The sequence below is a fragment of the Lissotriton helveticus genome, chromosome 4_1 (assembly GCF_964261635.1).
Source record: "Lissotriton helveticus chromosome 4_1, aLisHel1.1, whole genome shotgun sequence".
NCBI classification, from domain to species: domain Eukaryota; kingdom Metazoa; phylum Chordata; class Amphibia; order Caudata; family Salamandridae; genus Lissotriton; species Lissotriton helveticus.
Genome location: NC_136063.1, coordinates 1,466,083,471 through 1,466,104,810, shown reverse-complemented (window position 1 = coordinate 1,466,104,810; position 21,340 = coordinate 1,466,083,471). Strand labels below are relative to the sequence as shown.

The window sequence follows — 21,340 nt, the reverse complement described above, 5'->3', positions numbered from 1 at the left end:
ACGGGGGCCCCAGGATTTCCCGGTCCACTGGCTGCTTAGCCAAGGCGGCTCACCGACAACCACTTCTCCAGATAAGAGAGCAAGGCATGGCATTCAGTTCCTTGAAAACGGAACAGGGAGGGATGACCATAAAGCTCACAAAGTAATAAAGGAGGTGAAGCAGCAGGACCATCTTTGCCAGAGCGATTTTCCCTATGGGAGCCAGTGGAAAAGTTCTCCAAAATTCTCCGAATGAGCGTATGCCTACCAGTGCTCTGTGATGATTGCCCTCATAGAGATCACAGGGGTATGAAATGGATGGCCACTCGGATAGCTAGGTGCCTGCGCGTGCACTTCCCGCTGGGGGAGGTCAGGGCTGAGAGGATAGACAGAAGATTTCGCCTAATGAACCCTCATCCCGGCCGCCTGCCGCGAAGGCCGAAAGTGTAGCCCAAAGGAGCTCGAGGTCGACCGAGATGTCCCTGAGATAGAGGAGCAGGTCATCTGCATACAGGGACATACTGTGGGCTTGGCCCACCAGAGGGAAGCCCCTGACACGTGCCCTAGGTCACAGGGAAGGGTGCCAAGATGTAGCTGCCCAATGGAGCCCAAGAGGTGGCATTCAAGAATAATAACTTTGTGTAGGCCAAGAGCTTGTACCCTACTCTCATGCGATGAAGCACCATGAATAAATAGGGCCAGGACAGGGTTTCAACACCTTCTCCAAGATCAGGACCAGACAAGCAGAACGAGGAAAAAGGTCCCTTACCCGATCCTGGACATGAAAAAGACAGTGAATGTCCTGGAAAGTGCTCCTGTCAGGGACAAAACCGTTCTGGTCTGGGTGCACGGGCACAGGAAGTATTTGGGCACAGCGGTCTTCCAAGATCTTACCAAGGATTTTGTAATCCGCTGCCAGGAGGGCAAAGGGCCTATAGGAAACTAACAGGGTTGGGTCATTATCTGGCTTCAGAATCAAAACCAAGAGAGACTCGTGTAGGAAATGAGGGAGCTCACTGCTCCTCAATCCTTCCTCGTACATTTCCGCAAGTTGGGGTGCCAGAAGAGCGGTAAAGGTACTGTAATATTCTACAGGCAGGCTCTCCAGACCCTGGAGTTTACTGTGTGCTAAGTCCAGGATTGCCTGTTTTACATCAGATGTCATGATCTCCGCATCTAGGGAGGTCTACACATGGGGAGGAATCTGGGGCCGCGTGACGGCGGTGAAGAACTGGTCTATTGATTCTGATGAATCGTTCAACTGAGCCCTTTACACTTCAGCATAATAGATGTAGAAGGTCTGCAGGATGTCAATTTGAGAATGGACCAGAATGCCAGAGGGGTGACCACTTGAGTGATAGAGCGAGTGTCCTCACACAGGATAAGTCATGCCAGGAGCGCTCCCCTCCTGTCTCCCCTCCCAGTGCACCATGGCGGTGTACACCTTGAGGTTGCTTTGTCTAAGATCTGCTAACACCGCCAAGTAGGCGATCCTTGCCTCTGCCAGCTGGGCCGTAGACGTCGTATTGGCATCTAAAGCCTTACTGAGGGCAGTAAGCTTGCACTCCGCCGCTTGTAGGTCCTTTACAAGCATTCTACAGACTCCCACTTTCTGTTGGATGCATGCCCCCTAGTGACTATCTTAAAAGTGTCCCATACCAGCATTTTAGTAGATGCCGTGTTGGAGTTTTTAGAAAAGTAGCAAAGGATGCTGGTTTTGCTGTTCATGTCGACCACCATATCCTCAAGACAGTCCCGCGGCAAACGCTAAGTGGGGACATGGGGTGGGAGACTGCCACTTAAGGGATAGGAGGTGCGCATTGTGGTAAGACAGGACCCTACCTAGGAAAGATCTCAGGTGAGCATAAGAAGCGATCCAGGCACAGATAGGGGCTGTGCGGGATAGAGTGAAATGAGTATAGCTTAGTCGTGGGGTGTTGGGATCTCCAGACATCCGCAAGTGACCAATGGTGTACCCAAGCACGGAAGAGCTCTGTACGTAGAGCGGGGAATGAGGAAGGGGAGGGTAGAACCTGTCCAGGGAGAGGTCGAACACACAATTGTAATCCCCCCCCACATATCTATGGTGATGCTGTGAAAAATACTACCTAGGAGTACAGGTAGCATCTAGGTGCCCTTCCAGAAGTGCATACCCATGCAGGCAGTGTGGCGCCTCGTATATTCAGAGTGAGCAGATAGGTGTCAGCATTAGGGTTCATGGTGAGATTAAAGCGATGCAATGAAGAAAGGTGGGGAGGGAAACGTGCCGAAGGACCGGCTCTTGCCGAAGAACCAACCACCTCCTAAGCTTGGTGGCACCCGCCTACCACAGTGCTCCAACTAGAAAGAAGGAAGGGACCAGGAGGTGGGGTGATAACTGGGGAGGGACATGTTCCCAATACTGGGAACCTACCAAAACTGACAGTACGTCCAAACAAAACATGGTGCAAGCACTCTAGTGTATCGCCGGGCGAGCTAAGTATGTGCACAGAGCAGATGATGTTGAAGTCCATGAGGAGCTGGGAAGTTTAGAGGGGCCGGGGGCAACAGAAGAATGCACTGCCAGTGCCACGTTCATACTCGAGCTGCAGTATGGACAAAAATGAAAGAGGGCCAGAAGACAAAGCAGAGGACATTTAGATGAGTGTCAGTTGTTTGAGGAGTCATGATGGGCGTTGTCTTTGACTCGGCCAAAGAGGTGCCTGAGTGACTGGGGCCCGCTTCAGAGGTGAAAATGTGGGGGGCCCTTTCGTGGTCCAAGGCCATAGAAGTAGGTCCCAAATCCGCCACAGCCTACAGGGCCTGCCTGCACAATAATTTGCTCCAGATTAGGAGAGGCGGACATGAAGCCCTGGGGCAAGGACTTTGAGCGCCCCTTCTTGCAAAGTCGCTTGTTCAGGGATCCTCGTTCTCGCAGGATATGACCAGCATCCAAGAACCTAAATCCATTTGAGTGCTGATCAGTCCATTATATTCTGTGCTGGCAAGGACAACCTTTTGCTTCCAAGAAGGACGAGCGCTGGTGCTGCACTGCATGGGTGTAGTTGGAGAACAGCATGACGTGCCTTTCCTTCACTTGGAGAGGAGCCACTCTGTCTGACAGCATTCCTCTTCCCTATCTTTGAAGTCAAGAAATGTCATAACTAATGGCCGAGGGGGAGAGCATGGAGGTGTGCAACATGCGGGATGCAGTGTGCCCTCTCATGGAAGATGGACGTGAGGTTTGAGGCTAGGGTGAAGGACTTGAACCAGTGCTCTGGGTAAGTGATGAGGTCCGAACCCTCAGCTCTCTCCAGCAGTCCCAAAATACGAACGTTGCTCCTCCGGGATCGGCCTTCCAAGTAGTCTGTCCGGCATTCCGACTGTGTTACGCAACTCTGGAGATCACTCCGGTCCGCCTGATGGTCTTGTATGAGTAATTGGAAAGCAGAGAGGATTTTCTACCCATCTCTAACCCTATCGGCAAGCTTTCGGTTATTATCTTGTTGCTGGTTAAGGTTCGTAGCTAGGGCCCCAAATCTGTCCTCCTTGGTGATCCTGGAGTGCTCTATAGCAGCCAACACTTTGTCCAGTTTGTCAGATATGGTAAGGGCGAGCATGGCATCTTCTTCCCCCTGCGGAGTACCAGAGGCCGGAGAAAACTGCTGCAAAGGAGCCGACGCCTGCGGTCCAGCGTTGAAATAGAGCCTCCCCATAGTTTAGGGGGATGATGAATGCTGAATGTCAGGCCTGCTCGCGGAGCTCTAGGCAGACACGTCCGCCATCTTGGCTTTGCTCGGCCACGCCCCTCATGGTTTTCAATAAACGTCCCTATTGTCACCCCAGGTTTAAGTTGTACACAAAGGTTTGGTGAGGTACATCATCTAGGAACATTGACTGCATGACCCTCATAACTATTTGTTATTCCAAAGAAGAGCTTCAACCTCATTCGGATCGGTGAGCTCTCTTTACCATAGCAGTTCGTTCACTTGGAGGTCTCCATCTTCTACTGTTGGTTGCCACCTTGTACTTGTCAGCATGCAAGTGTATCTTTCTCTTTGATGAAAAATGTGCTGCTGTTGAAGAATAAAGGTCCTCAGGTGCTGAGATTAATCTTTTAGTTCTAACGTCTTGCACATTCTGCAGGGGTTACCTGCGATTATTATTCCCTTATTCAGATTGCCTTTCATATCGATTAAAATGTTGCTGGCTTGGTGTGTGTGTTAGAGAGTTCTGATTTCAAGGCGCATCCAGTAAATGATGTCACAATATGTCTCAGACCCCAGACGACATCATCAAAGAAAGGAATGTTCTGTTATGCTTATTGTTAGAGATGCATGACTAGTTGTTACGTTGTTAGTCTCTCTTAGTGCGCTTTTGTCCCCTGCATGCTCCCGTCCCTGCCGCGCGACTTCCCTCATTTGCATATGTTACGTCAATGGCTCAGTCCAGTGACAGTTAAGCCATTTTGACAGTTGTGATATCAATGGCTGTGGTCCATGTTGTGAGACGGTGACGGAGCGCTGCCTTGCCTACCGGTGTGTCTCTTATACTAAGAATAAAGAACAGTTAATTGCACTTGCCTTGATTCATCTTTACAATTTTGGCGACGAGGACGGGGATTTACGACACACTGAAGAATCCACGACTTGAAAATTAACAAAATTAAAGAGGAAGGCGGGGCGAGGCATCGGGTGAAGGGATGGACGCACAAAAAAATAATTTATGAGTAGGGAAAGCGTTGTCAACGGATCTTTCAGATAAAGATTGAACTTTGGGGTGTTTTAAGGAAACGGAGGAAGACCCGAAGCACAAGAAGTTGACAACTGCGAAATTGAAGTTGAGGTGAGCCGTGAATGCTGGACGAGACAGAGTGATCGGTGAGGGAACACAGTTAATTCCCGGCAACTGTGAGTGAAACTGATTTGAGTTGACGCGTCAAGCGTGTGAGGAGAAACACTCGCCTCAGATCTCCAGCACACATCCTGAGCAAACGTAATGACGTAATTGGCGTCTGGGGGCCATATTGAGTGAGGAAGTCACCGAGTCAGTTACGTGATTGAGAAAGTTAATAGCGTGAGGTGAAATTTATAAGAAACTTTAACGGCGCCGCGCAAATCTTTACAAATTTAAGAATAAAGATGCATGTGTGTGGTAAAAGAAAGTAAGAAATAAACCTTAGCGGATGTATGTTCATCTATTGGAAAAGATAATTTACAAGTGACTAATGTGTTGAATGAACACAGAGAATACTAAGGAACAACAAATTTATTGTGAAACTAAATTGAATAGGATAAAAGAAAAAGGAAGAACTGTGATAGAAATAAAATAACATAAGAATAAGGAATAAAGAGACAAATTTAAAGGAAACATACAAACTATATAGTAATGGCAACAGGTAACATATACAATCTACCACCCCCACAATCATTCTTAAAAGGTAAAGAGGAACCGGAAATAAAATGGGAAGAATGGAGAGAATTCTTCAATAATTACATAACGACTTTTGACAAACAAGAAGAAGCTTTACCGGCTGAGGAAAAGAAAAAAATACTGCTACACTGTTTAGGGGCAGGTGGCCTGAAGGTGTACAACAACATTACTAAAAAAACACGTGGTGTAAATGAAGGAGATGTGTTCAATAATGCCGTGGAAGACTTGGACAATTATTACAAGCCAACTGTGTGTGTGTAGCAGTAAACAGGTATAAGTTTTATAGGCGTAAACAAGAGAAGGAAGAAAGTGTAGAAGACTACGTCTCCGCTTTAAAAAATTTAGCACTGACATGCAAATTCGGAAACATGCATGATGACTTGATAAGAGACCAAATTGTAATGTGTGCGGCTAAACCCGACATACAGGACGCATTATGGGCTAAAGGAGAGAAACCACTCAAGGAAGTAATTGAGATAGTGAAGAAAAAAGAATTAACAGGCCGTTGTGCTAAAGCAGTCCTAAAAGAGGACGAGTATAAATAGGAAGAAACAGGAATAGTAGCTAAAGAAAGCGGTAGAAGGAAGAAGCAATTATTAAGGAAAAACGTAAAGGAGGAAGAGAATGAAACAAAAAGTGAAACTAGGAAGTACAAAGATCTAAAATGTTTCAGATGTGGAAGCAGAAAACACTTGGCAGATAACTGGGAATGTCCAGCAAGGAACAGTAAATGTACCCAATGCGGACTTATAGGTCATTCCCAGAATGTGTGCTACAGGAGAGTTAAAGGGAAAATGAGTTACGTTGAAGTGAGCGAGGATGATGAATCAGAACCATCAGATGAGTCGGAGTACAACCTATAGGTGCTCGTCATAACAAATGGAGAAACCAACGAGAAGGATGAAGAGTATGTAAAAAAACCTGAATGTGTCATCACCATAGGTGGAGTGGACATTGAAATGGTCGCTGGTTCTGGGTCAGATTGCACAATGGTAAACAAGAATGTGTGGGAAAGTAAATTGGCAGGAAAACTAGGAGAAGAGTTAATGGAAGCCAATTTAACGCTAAAAACTTGCACAGGTGAAAACATCAACCTGGTTGGATGCAAAGAAATGGTAGTGAGTTTCAAAGAGAGAAGTACCAGGAGTAAGGTATACATTTCAGAAAAAGGCCTTTCGGTACTGGGATGGAAAGAGCAGAGTAAATTAGGAATAACACTAAATCCTAACGTTTCTGAACAAATGAGTTGCTTGGCACAAAAAGAAAGAACACAATACAAGCATTCTGTTGTGTTGAGTGAAATGACACCCCAAGCAAAGGACAATGACTGATGGGGAAAAAACTACTAGTAGAGCTGAAAGAACAAGTGAAGCTACAATGGATAACAACAAAAAAAACAAGGTAATTACAAGGGAAATATGGATGAAAAACACGTAAGCAGTGAATGCGAGATCTGGAAAAGTAAAGGAGTAAAAGTGGAAGAGGGTGTAGTTGTTGAACAGGGACAAAGTATACCAACACAACCCAAGGGGGAAGAAGTGGACTTGTGTCTGGAGGAACTAGAGTGCAACAACAGAGTGGATTACTTTGACTGGCTGGATTGGGAGGAGTCAGAAGATGAGGGGAAAGAGACACTTGAACAATTACAACGTGTACCACCCAAGGTTGATTTAGGGATGAGCGGAATGCATAATAGGTCCAGGAGAGAATACGTGTACAGGGGCACAGAGGACTCTTCCTATGCAATTCAGTCGTCCATGTTGAAGGAAGATAAGGTCCTAGAGGAAGTTTATACGGAAGGAATGGAGCCGGTGGACAGCAACGCCGCTGGTGGTCCCAGTACTGAGTACTACAAGAGGACAGATGTTGGCGATAAGATGGCAACCAGTGTCAAGAGGTATCCTAAGGAAGAGGATTATCTCGCTAGTGACACTGACCAGTGCGGAGAAGAATGTGCGAGTAAGAGAAGGCTCGAGCACAACAACATGAAGGATTACTACGAATGGATGTACTGTGAGGAGTCGGAGAACGTGAGTGAAGAGGCACTAAAACACCTTCAACATCCACACCCAGAAGTGGACTTGGGAGCAAACTGGATGCATATAGAGTCTATGGAAAAGCACAGGTTCAGGGGATCTGAGGACTCTGCCAACTCCTTTTGCGAAGTTAAATCACCCATGTTGGAGGAAGGTCAGGACTTGGTAGAAGTCATTCCGGAAGGTATAAACCCTGTCTACTGGGACAACACCGGTGATTCTGGAACAGAGAACGACAAAAGGTCCGAAGTGGGGCGTAACCCAAATGATTACGATGGGGAAGAAACCAGTCTCACAGTTGACATGGACGCCTGGTGGTCAGGTCCATGAAGTACAAGGACTTCTTGTTCTACTACAATTCATGTTTTTATTCTTTCTTAGGGAAGGAGATGTGTTACGTTGTTAGTCTCTCTTATTGCGCTTTTGTCCCCTGCATGCTCCCGTCCCTGCCGCGCGATTTCCCTCATTTGCATATGTTACGTCAATGGCTCGGCCCAGTGACAGTTAAGCCATTTTGACAGTTGTGATATCAGTGGCTGTGGTCCATGTTGTGAGCCGGTGACGGAGCGCTGCCTTGCCTACCGGTGTGTCGCTTATACTAAGAATAAAGAACAGTTAATTGCACTTGCCTTGATTCATGTTTACACTAGTTTAGGTGAACTGCTTTCTCTTCACCAGATGGCCCTTTTAAGACCTTAGTAACCTAGAGCAGTTTCATCTACCAAGGCCCAAGATACTTCGCTTAACAATGGGAGGATTTGCATTTTATAGATTTATTTGATGTACTCTGTTTTCTGCCCTTGGATGCCATTCGGGCTCACATTAATCTCTTCCTGTGTCATCAACTTCGTTTTCCTTTTGCTCTTGATGTTCTGTTTGTGGTTGTCATCACTTTTCAAATGTAACCTGTATTTTATTTTTAGTAGTTATTCGGGTTCACTCTCCACCAGTGGCGATGGAGTAGATTTAAAAGAACAAAAGGATTAACAAAATAGGTTCTCTTTTATCCAAGTGCTGATTCGAGATATACTGGAAATTCCAGTTTTTTAGTTTTTCATATTTAACTTTGTTTGATCACTGACATTATAAAAGTACAGACTTTACATCAAAAAGAAAACCTATAAAAAAAAACAACGGTCAAATAGGTAAAAATACAATATTATAGAACACAGAATTCTAAATCGCAGTTATGACATAATAAAAAGGCAGGGCATCCAGCGACATGTGACAGCAGTAAACAGAAAAATATGCTTCCTTCAAATTCTTATACCTTACACATTTTAGATAAACAGATCACAATTCTTGTTTGAAATAAAATAACCAGTGCATTGCCGATTTCTCTAACATTAAGAGCCATATTAAAACATCTCTTCTTAATTCCCAAAATAGTTAAAATTGCAAAGAATAAACGCAAACACTAAAGTTGTTCCCTAACACAGAGAAGAGTTAAAACGTGTAGTGCAGAAATTAATGTTGATCTGGTGTGTTTGCGGCTGTATGGGAGCACCCTGCCCCTCTTGCTGCTCTGAAAAGACATAAACATATTGCCCACAGACAAAACAGGAACTCAACCACTTACCTCACTATCTAGACGTTTAGTGCGCCTTAACCATAGTGCCATTAGATATACTGCCAAACCAAACACACGTACTCTGCTTGTGTTTGGTTTGAAAGATTCTAAGAGCATCTAAATACCTCCTGGTGCCCAAGCTCTTACAGAGGGTCACAATCCACTTGAACTGGAGCTTGTGATATTAAGGTCAGAAGAATAAAATGTGCTTCAATGATTCCACAACCCCATTGCATGCTGGACACTGGTCATCCACCTCAACCACTTCGTACCATTTAAAGCTAATTGCTTCAATGAGGAGGGTACCATATCTAAATTGAAGATACAGCTTACGAGCTAGGGGTGGAGTGTTTCGTCAGTGGTTGCCCCATAGTGCGCACAGTGTTTTGCATCAATGAAATTTAGTGTTAGTCTTCTTTTCCACTGTGTCACAATTTCAACAGCCACAACTCCCAATAGAGGTTCTTGATCCTATCTCAACTTAACAGGCACATCAACTCTAGGGAGGACCAGTTGTTGCCCAGCCCTAGTTTCTGCAGTGGTGACAGAACCATGGCATCTTCTCTGCACACTGGTGGGTCATGAGGTCACTTAAGCCTTCCTGATACGATCCAAGGGCTGAGGCAGTCCATGGCCGATGTCAGAAAGTGAGAAGTCTACATTCTATTTTGTGCTAAATCCTTCCCTAGGCAAGCTCTAAATATACTGGTGTGAGGAGAGTGCTTGGGGGAAAGGTAGGTATTGATCTCAAAAACCTATGTTCAAGAATGTCTAAACTGTTAGTATTTGAACTACCCCATTGTTTCACACTATACATTGTAAATTTCAAGAGCTGGGGCTACCCTTCTAGATACAGTACGACAAAGAATTTTGGCGATATTAGCAGTCTGCTAGATGAGGGGCAAGTTGGCTTTCTCCAACTGAGGGGTCCAACTCAAGTTGGGTGTACGTCTGAGACTAAGGTAATCTAAGTCCACTACCTGGTCTAAAGAGGTATTGCCCACTAGCAGACGTCTGTTGCAGCGGCTCTCCTTTGGATTTGAAAATAAACATACACCTGGTCTTGGATCTATTAAGTTCCAAGCTAGCTCATCGCAGAAGGAATTAAAGAGGCAGCTCCTGCGGTGACTTCGAAATCTACAGACTATCGTCTGCAAAGAGGAAGGCCAGGATCATCCTTCTCCCAAGTTTGGGTATGTCACCCCATCCCTGCTTACGTGCTCTTTAACCCTATCAATGGAAAGGGGGAACAGTGTGGGGGCGAGCACACATCCCTGTCCGACTCCATGGTCTACCTTGAAGGGTTTGGTCACCTGCCCGTCCTCTACCCATCTAAGTTGGGTCATATTATCAGCATGCATCCTTACGAAGATGTTCATTAGGGGAGCATGAATGCCCATTCTCTCCAAAACCTTCCAGATCTTCACCCTCTGAACCCAATTGAAGGCCGTTTGCAAATGAACAATGGCAACAAATAACATGCCCTTGTTGATTAACACCGCCCTCCAATACATACAAAAAAACCTAGAAACCTGACCTAGAGTGCTAATGTTGGCTGTAAAGCCTGCCTGTAAATCAGTCCCTTGCTCACTCTACCACTGGATTCAAGATCACCTGGCTGATGAGGATAATGAATCCGAAACCAGTCCCAGGATGCTTGTTTCCGGTCCAGGGAAGACATGGCTTGGAAGTTCGGGCTGGACTGTTCCCATGAGGCACAAGGTCAGACTGATTTGCATATGGCCATGTCTGAACTGGGGTGGTGGAGTGAGCTAAAGAATGGTGATGAATAAACCCAGATCAGTTGACTGAGGGTGAGTGTTTGATTTGCTCAAACGCTCCGTCCATGATCCCCTTTGGTATCGCTTTGTTCGCCCTAAGTTGGCAGGGTATGCCCAGACGTGGGTCCCTTGCTCACTCTACCATTGGATTCAAGATAACCTGGCTGATGAGGATAATGAATCCGAAACCGGTCCCAGGATGCCTGTTTCCGGTCCAGGGAAGACATGGCTTGGCAGTTCGGGTTGGACTGTTCCCATGAGGCACAGGGTCTGACTGATTTGCATATGGCCATGTCTGAATTGGGGTGGTGGAGTGAGCTAAAGAATGGTGATGGATTAAACCCAGATCAGTTGACTGGGGGTGAGCGTTTGATTTGCTCAAACGCTCCATCCATCATCCCCTTTGGTATCGCTTTGTTCGCCCTAAGTTGGCAGGGTATGCTCAGACGTGGGTCCCTTGCTCACTCTACCACTGGATTCAAGATAACGTGGCTGATGAGGATAATGAATCCAAAACCAGTCCCAGGATGCTTGTTTCCGGTCCAGGGAAGACATGGATTGGCAGTTCGGGCTGGACTGTTCCCATGAGCCACAGGGTCAGACTGATTTGCATATGGCCATGTCTGAACTGGGGTGGTGGAGTGAGCTAAAGAATGGTGATGGATTAAACCCAGATCAGTTGACTGGGGGTGAGTGTTTGATTTGCTCAAACGCTCCGTCCATCATCCCCTTTGGTATCGCTTTGCAAATCAGACAGGACACCCTCTTCTGAGATCCAATCCTGCAGATGTACCAGCACTTGCTTGTAAAAGTTGTTGGCATCGAGTTGGTCACCCTAATGGGTCTATAGTTCCCAGGGTTTGCCTGGTGTCTCTTTTCATAAATAGGAAGGATCTCCGCTAGTTTCAATGAGGAGGGGATATCCGATCTTAAAGGATGGCGTTGGTTGTTTAAGATATTTATGCATGGGCCCCATACTTCTGGGTACACTTTGTACAGGTCATTGGGAAGACAGTCTGGACCCGGAATATGGAAAGGAACATAGGAATCAATCACAGCCAAGGTCCTATTTGATGAGAGCGCAAGGGTGCTTGAATCATCTTTGACACCCTTGTCTAGAGATATTCTATCACCCTCCTCACCATTACTTCTTTTTATGTACAATTTACTAAAATGGGCCATACACTTGTTTGTTTTAACACAAAAAACGAACTCAGTTTTGGGGTCATTAAGGCAGATTGTTGTAGTTCTCCAAAAAGATTTATTATCTTTTACGATCATGGCTTCATGTAGAGAAAACCACATGGAGTTCTCCCACTCCTTTTTGGCTAGATCCAGAACATACCTATACCTGACTCTAACCCTCATTGTATCTATGATGTAGTTATTCTTTACTGCAGTTAGGAGATCACTTTTAGCTAATCTGCATTAGCCATTGTACCAACAAGTGGACTTCGACCCCTTCTTCCCTCCTCTTCACATTTTGCCAAGCAGTTCCCTAACTTGAGAAAAACGGGACTCATGACTTCAGCTCATTGCCACCCTCCTATGCTCTACAGGGAGTTGGGACAGGAGTATTACCTCTTTCTCCACTCTGGCTTTGGCTCGCGGAAGCAGATTATTTAAAACCCACTGGTGCAGGGTCACCCTTCGTCCACGCGTTCTTTAACAAGTAAGGAGGAATTGACACTGGAGTGAAGTACAAACCAAAGATCATTTATTAGCATTCATGAATGGGGCCTCATCCGGTAAGCACCATAGAGATACTCAAGGAGGAAGCACACTGAATGATGGTTACACAGGTTTTTATAGCAAAAGATCACAAACAAGTGACGCCCAGAGGTAAATAGAGCTTTGGGAAAAACACACAAATGAGGTAACAGTAAGAATCAACAGTCTTGGTGCCTTGTGTAATCATCGCATCTTAATGCTGCACAACAAGATATGCTATCTGGGTAAACTTTACTTGAGGCTTTACCATTGTCTGAAAAACCCCGCGCAGACGCCAGCTGTTCTTTTGCGCTGACCCCACATAGCCTACAATACCCTAATCTAGATTCTTTACCAATGTTTATGCAAGTGATGTGTCAAGGATAGAGCCGGGGCTGAAAGTAGGGCAAGTGTGAAAATGGATGTTGCATAGCTCAATCAAAAAACGAGAGAATCGGATTTTAAATTTCAACAGGTTTTCTCCAATACTGCAGGATTTTTACCACCCAGTTCCATCTAATGGGCTTCTAATGGGATTATTGTTGAGTGGGGAATGGCCACTCAGATCCGTGTTCCCCTGAGTCGGTTCTGTCCACCACAAGCATGTCTAAAACTTTTGGCCACAGCTTCACATCAACCAAGTACAAGTTAGTTCTACTATGGTGGCCCGGCTTATTGAATGCCATTCTACCTTGTAGGTGTGAGAGGGTCCTGCCATTTGTAGCTTGTGTGTCAAAATCAAACATAAGTGCTAATGCCTGGGTTGAGCTGCTTTATGGGTCTATCTCACACATGGCAATCTAAATATTTGATGCCTCACCGCTTTTTCCAGTACTCTGCTAAGTCAGAAGGAGTGCCTGTTAGGTGCTCAAATGAGATGTTAAAATCTCCAGCCACCTACAGTAGGCCATTCCCCATGAGCTCAGAAAGGGATTGCTCTAGCAAATTTAATACTCTAGTCTTCACAGTGCTAGTTCCTACTTTATTATAAACATTAACAAAGTTTATTATAAACATTAACAAAGTTTATTATAACATTAACAAAGTTTAAGGACAGCCCTGAAGGGAGCTCAAGCCCAACTGCCATAACATCAAGGGAGTCAATAGAGATTTCCCTGATGTTTCACTGAAGGGCCCAAATTCCCAGCATCTTGGGTGGTCTACCCCTGCCACTCCGCATTAATGCTATAGGAAGTGAACCCACTCTTGTGCATGGGGGACAGACATCATGCCTCTTGGAAGAGGCAGATGTCTTGGGAATCCACAACTTTGCCCCATTCCACTTCAGGAAGCCATTTGGAAATCCCTGTCACGTTCCACAACAGTATTTTGAGCGATGGCAGCTGGGACAAAGTGACGGAGAGGGGATCTCCAGTCATGACCTCAGCACCCTGAATTTTATTTGCATGCACACCCTTTCCACTAATCACAAGAGGCCACCCAGGAAACTTTGAATGGCTCGTACATATTGATTTGTGGGATCCCCTTCAGCTTTCAGAATCGAAAGCCTGATTGGACCGGCCATCTTCAGATTTATCTTCCCTTACCCAACATTCCTGGGCATCAAACTTCAGTCAAGGAAGAGCCTTAGGGGACCCAATATTTTTATTTATTTTATTTCTTTATTTATTTGTTTATAAAGCGCCTGAATCACCCCATCAAGATATTTCCGCGCTCTGACAGCTATAGGCATCCAAGGGGATACAAATTAGAATAAAGTTGCTTTTAACATCTTTCTAAACCTCAGATAGTCAGTGCATTGTCATAAGTGGATGGGGAGTTGGTTCCAGTATCGTGGGGCCAGGTGGTAGAAGGCTTTGCCACCCATTCACGCTTTTTTGACACACAGGATTTGGAGCAGTGCTTTGGATTCGGAACGGAGAGGTCTGGAGGGCAGGTACCCGACAAATTTGTCTTTTAGGTAACTGGGACCTAAGTTGTTTAACGATTTGTAAGCCATACAGCAGATCTTAAATTTGATCCTCTTTTGCACTGGTAGCCAGTGCAATTTATGGAGAAGGGGGAGAGACTCTGTTGTGGAGGGATGGGCATTGGCTACCAGGCGGGCCGCCGTGCTCTGGACTACCTGCAATTCGTTCAAAGAGCTTTCATTAGCTGTAATCAGTAGAGCATTTCAGTAGTCCAGACGGCTCAATACCAGTGCATGTACCAAGGTCTTCCGAGTGGAGAGTGGTAGAAAGGGGTAAACTCTTCTAAGGAGACTGAGACTGTGAAAGCAGGGTCCCACTGTTGTGGAGATATGTTCCCCCAGTGTATGTTTCTGGTCTATTCTGACGCACAGGTTTTTTACCACCTGTTTTGGATTAGGGGCAGAGCCTAGAAACTCCGGCCACCAGCTAGTGGACCATCCAACTGTTGCTTCTCCAAATAGCATTATTTCTGATTTTCCTGCATTTAGTTGGAGGAAATTATCCTTCATCCAGTCCTCAATAGCTTTCATACCCTCCGCAACAGTGGTTTGAATGTTGGAATTAGTTTTGTCAAAGGAAAGAAAAAGTTGGGTATCGTCAATGTAAGATATAAGACAGAATCCTAACTTTCTCAGTAGTCTTGCCAAGGGGTAATATAAACATTGAAAAGAGTAGGGCTCAGATAGGAGCCCTGTGGTACTCCCTGAGCGGAAGGGGCCAAGGTGAATGGTTTGAGTTCTTTCGGGCAGAAAGTTATCCATCCATTTCAGGGCATTCCCTTTAAGGCCTATGTTCTTCTGTCTCCCAATTAGAGTGTGGTGGGAGATGGTATCGAACACTGCGGACAAGTCAAGCAGCACCAAGAGTACCGCTTGACTGCTGTCCAGCAGCGCTCTGATATTATCAGTAACTTCCACCAGCGTGGTCTCGGTACTATGTGTACTATTTGTGTCTCTCTTAGCTTGAGCAGCACCAACTCTGTCTAGACTGACATCAGCGCCGGGCGCGAGGGATGCAGGTATTAGCTTGGGGGATAGATTGTGAATCTATGGCTATAGCTATATCAACTATGTTCTTATGAGAGAACCTAACCTTCACCTTCTCATATTGGTCGTCGGGGCTAGAGAGTCTTTCTACACCCACTATGTTGCTTCTAATTATAGAAAAGCAATTGTGGACTTGTCTGAACCAGTGCGTAACTTTGTTGGTAATTGATTCATGGCCTTCCCAGGCACTCACTGTCAACTTGGTGATCTGGGTGAGGTTGATTGTGGCCTGATGATGCCCTGTCTGCCTGAGAATATAAAAAGCGTTGCGTGCCATCCCTCTAGATTGTGCCATATGGAAACTCTCTAAGGAAGGGCCACATAAGCTCATGGCTCTTGGGCTCCACTCTAACATGACTCCCACCTTTGGGGTCCCACCCAATGGGAAACCAGACTGTTGCCCTGTATACCTAGGGTTGTTACTTTGGTTTAGGGGGCGGTTTGAGATAATCTGAGGGATAATATTTCCTGGGGGTGGGTGGGATGGAAGCTGTTGGGACGTAGCTCTATGTAGCAAAAGGTTTGCCCCCCATGGTTGCTGCTCAAGTGGTTTTCCACCCTTTCCCCACCTGCCAAAACAATACTTTTAACAAGATTGGAGTATTGTGTCCCACGTTCCCTCTCCTTAAATCTCTCCACTGCCTTCTTCAGTGCATGACCTGCTCTCTTAGATCCCCAATTACACCCATTAAACATCAAAGAATTGAATAACACTCCAAGCTTGTAGCACTGGTCGCATCAGCATGAGACCCCTCGTTTAAATCAACATGAGGACAAAGAATCGAGAAGTGTTTTCAACACTCGATTACTGCTTCTTTACGTTTAGTCAGGGGCTCCTCTTTGACAATAGATTTAGGAGGTGCAATAGATTCCTCCCCCAACAACGATCCAACTCACACCTGGGGTTTGTGAAACATTTGGGGATACGATTGGTGGGCGCAGTTATAGTAAGATTGGTAACATTACCACTAGAGGAGGAGTTTAGGTTAATAATGTTCTCTCATTCGGATAGTACATTTCCAATTCTGTTCATTATGCAGTTGCCACGTGCCCAGGATAGGGACTTCTTTTTTGTTTTTGAGGATGCTGGGACCCCTTCCGCTGCCTTCCTTTTATCATTTTAGAATCTGAGAAGTAATGGCAAACTCTGGCACTCAAACAATAATACTGGGATTAGAAGGTAGCAATTACACCAAACTTAATCGCCCCCACAAGAAGGTAACCTCAGAAAAACAGAGGGCCGAGCATACACTCAATAAAGACTAAACTTCCCTCAATGCCAGGTTTGAGACAATACACACAAAGAACCACTCCCCCCGTTGTTGCCACTCTCCATTACACAAAAATGGAACGGGAGAGCTGGGAATCAGTAGCAGAGTTTCCCCAGTGTCACTAGGTGATGCCCGCCGGATTTCTCCTTTTCCAAAAGCTGAAACAGTTTTAATTTAAAAAGCACTGAAGAAGTCTGCATTAGAGGAAAAGTACCTTGGTAACAAGGAAGAGATGATCATGGTGCAAAGCAGAGGATGAAGACCCAAAGTAAGAAATCCAAGGGGGTGGTCCTGCCGCTTGCTGCCACTGACGGGCGCAGGACGGGCCCACCCATATGCTCGGGCACGTCTCACGGGATTGCAGAGACGCTTTTTAGTGCAAGGTGTGAGGCCCGTCCCCTTGGCCTGGTGTTTAGGAAGGTGGAGGATGGAGTCCCCAAGGTTCGTAAGGGTCTTTAGGTTTAGGATACCCCATGGCTGCTCCTCGTTGTGTCCCATGCTTTGGGATTGCAGAGGCACTTTTTAGTGCGATGCGGGAGGCCACACCCCCTTGGCCAGCTGTCTGCAGCCAAGCCTCCTGGCGCTTAGGAAGGTGGAGGATGAAGTCTCCACGGGTTATAGGGTCTCTAGGGGTAGGAGACCCCAAGTCTGCTCCTTGTTGTGTCCTGCGCTGCTGGATCGCAGAGGCACTTTTAAGCGTGTTGGGGAGGCCCGCCCCCTTGGCCCGCTGTCTGCCACTTAGGAAGGTGGTGGATGGAGTCTTCAAGGGTTGTAAGGGTCTCCAGGGATAGGAGACCTCAAGTCTGCTCCTCGTTGTGCATTCCACAATCCTTTCTTCTATATTGAATATGAGAGAAATCTGTTGAAAGAGCATATGTTGAATTATTGTTACTGTCAGACTGAGGAATGCTGTGACAATTTTCACACATACATAGTTACTGTTATTATGTTTTTGTGTTCTTTAAGGTGCAGCTGAATCAATGATAAAGTCATACTTTTCCAAATATGAAACAAAGGAGCATTGTCCAAAAATGAATATGAGGACTTTAAGAGATTTGCCATGTCCTGTGCTGCAGAATCTAGATCATAAAGGAAAACCTGAAGAATCATGCAGTGCAGAGGAGCTCTTTGACTGGATAGGAGCAGTTTCAAACAATGTCGACTGGTGTGTATCCTTACTTATGTTCTGTGGAGTATGTGCACAAATATCAATTTGATGTTGTAAACCTATTACAGTGGACACATTATTAATGTTTTACAAATCCATTCCAATATTATGGATACAAATACATAGGTACAATTATTTGTAAAAAAACATTTGCTTTTTGTTACTGAGTGATTTGTCTGTTGTGCTCCTTTTACTTTAAAGGTAATGGCATTTTGTAGAACAACTTGTAGTTGTAAGCTTTTCTTATTTATTCAAAATAGGAATAATACAGTATGGATGATGACAAACAAAAGTAATATGAGATGCTGTGTACACTCAAGGAATTAAATAAAATTGTCAAAAATTATTATAATATCCTTGTTAAGTTGGAGATACCCATGCACAAAATACGAGATACAAATAAGATGGTTTAATCAAGTTAAATCTCCTGAATATGATGTCAGCTGCACTGGTCACAAAGGTTCTTCAGCTAACAATCTCAGAACCCTACAACCATCACATCAAGCATAATGTAACGGTAAATGGCACAAGATAGTCAGTACAGGGAAGGGGAAAACCATGGCATAAGAAATCTTCCCCTTTATATATTGAGGAACAAAACATAACTACATTGTTACAGGAAAGGACAAAAATAGAAGACATATTCAGAAATGTATCATAAGAATTACCAACAATGTAATACAACACACTCAAACAAGATACACAAAGCTAAAACAGTGAACTGTTAACATTCAACATAATCCTTCCAGTATGATGGTTGTCAGGAAACTACTGGAGCCCCTTGGGACCAACATAAAATCTCCTCCAGTACCCCCATTCAAAGCATAATCAGACATTGTAGACCGTCTACATTCAGTCCTTCCATTACATTGTAGACCGTCTACATTCAGTCCTTCCATTACATTGTAGACCGTCTTGTAGACTGTCTACATTCAGTCCTTCCATTACCTGTCCCACTAACGGTATATTCCAATGTTTACCGTCCACATGCATTCCTCCCATCCCCTTCCCCACTAACCAACACCAACCTCATCCACTGGGACATATCCATTAACCCATAGGTGCATCAGAAGATAAGATGGTACCAAGTGAGAAATGCTATCTTACCAGTAATCAACCAATTGAATTAATAGTGTATTAATAAGTAATACTGCTCACCAAGGCAATTCTATTATTACACTGCCATTTGCTGCACTGAACTCTTATGAATCTCTCACTAACAGCTAATATTTGGGTGGAATCAGAAAACTTAGACTGACCTGTACAACAAGACCAGGAAGTCTGATCCTGGCAAGGTCACCCTCTTTAAAAAGACGCACTTTGATGTGGTGAATCAAATTGTACCTTCTCACGTTCTTTCTCAGAATCCTGTACTCTTCTTAAACACAGTCTTATCAATCAGTTCTCAAGTAAGGCCAATTTGAGAAATGTCCCCATAGCAAATTTAATAACTGGTTCCTCTATCTTAAAAGTCTAAAGGGACTAACCACCAGTGGTGAAATGGGACGGGTATTGTAGCTCCAAAACCTATCCCTCAAAGTACACTCTGGATCCAGACCAGAGGTGATGGCCAACTGAATGGTATTGGGATAGCTGTAATAAATGCCTTTGGAATGTTATAGATGTTGTGCAGACGGGTATGATGTCAAATGAAATGGGGAGGCAGAAGCTAGGATGTGATGCTGGGAGACAGTTGAATGAGATCTTTCTCTACTAATAAAGAACTTTCCCAAGACTTTGGAGACGATCGGTAGTAGAGAGATGGGCCGGTAGTTCAAAAGGCTACAAGGGTTCAGATTAGCTTTTTTCAGAAGAGGAAGGGCCATGGCGTGCGTCCACCTCTGAGATAGGAACCCTTCTCTCAATGAGGAATTAAGGAGCTCCGATATCATGGTTAAAAAGGGCGGTTCCAGTAACGTAAGCTTATTTGGTGTAAGGGATCCAGCGGAGATCCTGATTTAATAGATTTTAAGGCAGCTAGAAAAGATGCAAAATCCAAAACCCAGATAATTAGCCTCCCCCAATGGCCAATTCAGAGTATCCTTATTAAGTTAAAACCTGCATTCAAAGAGTCTTTAGCCAACTGTGAGTGAATGTTTTCCACTTTCTGAAAAAAGTGAGCTAACTCATCACATTGGCTCTGGGAAAGAAGAGTAGCAGGAGAGATAGTTCTAGCATCCGATAAATCTTTTACCGCCTTAAAGAGAGTCGTCTGTCAATTCTGGGCATTAGTGATTTTTTCTGTAGAATATGTGGCACGAATGGACTTACAAAGGACATGATAACCCTTTAAAGACTCCCTATATTTGATCTTGGCCTCTTCAGCAAGCGACTTCCTCCAGCGTCTTTCCAGCACTTTGCAGCTTTTTCTTTGTAATTCAATTGTGTCTGTGAACCAGGGGGCTGGCGGGTAAATTCTACCTGCCCATTTGCTGGTAGTTTGCACAGAAACATCAATAGCCTCAGTGAGCCAGTAATGCATTGTGGCTTTATTCAAACCAGCCTGTTGTAAAATAGGCTTAGAACCAAGCAACTGCTCATTCAGTGTCAAAATGTTAAGTTTGGGCCAAATCCTAAAATCCGATTTCGAGTTAGAGCGTATACGGTAGAAATAAGGAGAAGGAGCCTTGACCCTAAAAGGCACAGTAAAGTGGTCTGACCAGCAAGGCGGATAGGGAGGGTCTATCATCAAATCCTTTATGTTAGAGAAGATGGGGGTCCAAAAGATGCCACGCAATATGTGTGGCGACCGATTAAAAAGTGTCAAACTGAGAATGCCTAAATTCTCAATAAAAGAGGAATGTTTGTTTGCTCTTCAGGTCATCAAGAAGGAGATTAATATTCCCAAGTACAGGAATGTCAGCATTTCCAGAATGTAAGTAGCCAATAAGTTAGGTAGGAAGGCACACCACTTTCTGACATGCCACAGGGGACGATAAAACAAGGACCCAGAAAATTTAAATTTAGAAGTAAGAAAAAGTGTAAAAATTAGAGCTTCACATTCTGGTACCACAAATTCTTCAATTTTACATTTATAGACTTTTAAAAAAATAATGACAATATCTCTGCCTATCCTGCCTTGTCTTTCTGTCCTAACTAAAGAAATAGTTGCAGCAAGTGCCATAGTTATATCTGGCAGAGAACCTGCTAGTAGCCAGGTGTCAGTAAGAAGTAGTGCATCCGGGTTATAAGCTCATAGAAAATTAAATAAATGTTTAGGGAGAGAACAACAGTTCAGAATCAAGAAGTGAAATTTCTGATTCAGATGTTACACCTCTGAAGGCCCCTCACTGTGAAGTCTACCATTCTCTTCAATCAGTGAAAGGTTAGCAGGCGAGTGTTGTAGAGTGTGACCTTCATCACAGAAGGAACGGAACCAGCAAAATTGCAGCAATTGCAGGTGAAAGGGCTCACCCAAGGGTTAATGACCTGACAC

At 44.8% G+C, this 21,340-nt stretch overlaps 1 protein-coding gene across 1 annotated transcript in view; it reads left to right on the top strand.

Annotated features, from left to right (window-relative positions):
- The window catches only part of RPP40 (ribonuclease P/MRP subunit p40), a 699,670-nt gene that overhangs the window by 589,289 nt on the left and 89,041 nt on the right, over positions 1–21,340 (top strand). Inside the window, exon 6 of the mRNA XM_078688048.1 lies at positions 17,703–17,901. Within this exon, the coding sequence (XP_078544174.1) occupies positions 17,703–17,901 (199 nt within the window). The remainder of the gene's footprint in view (positions 1–17,702; positions 17,902–21,340) is intronic.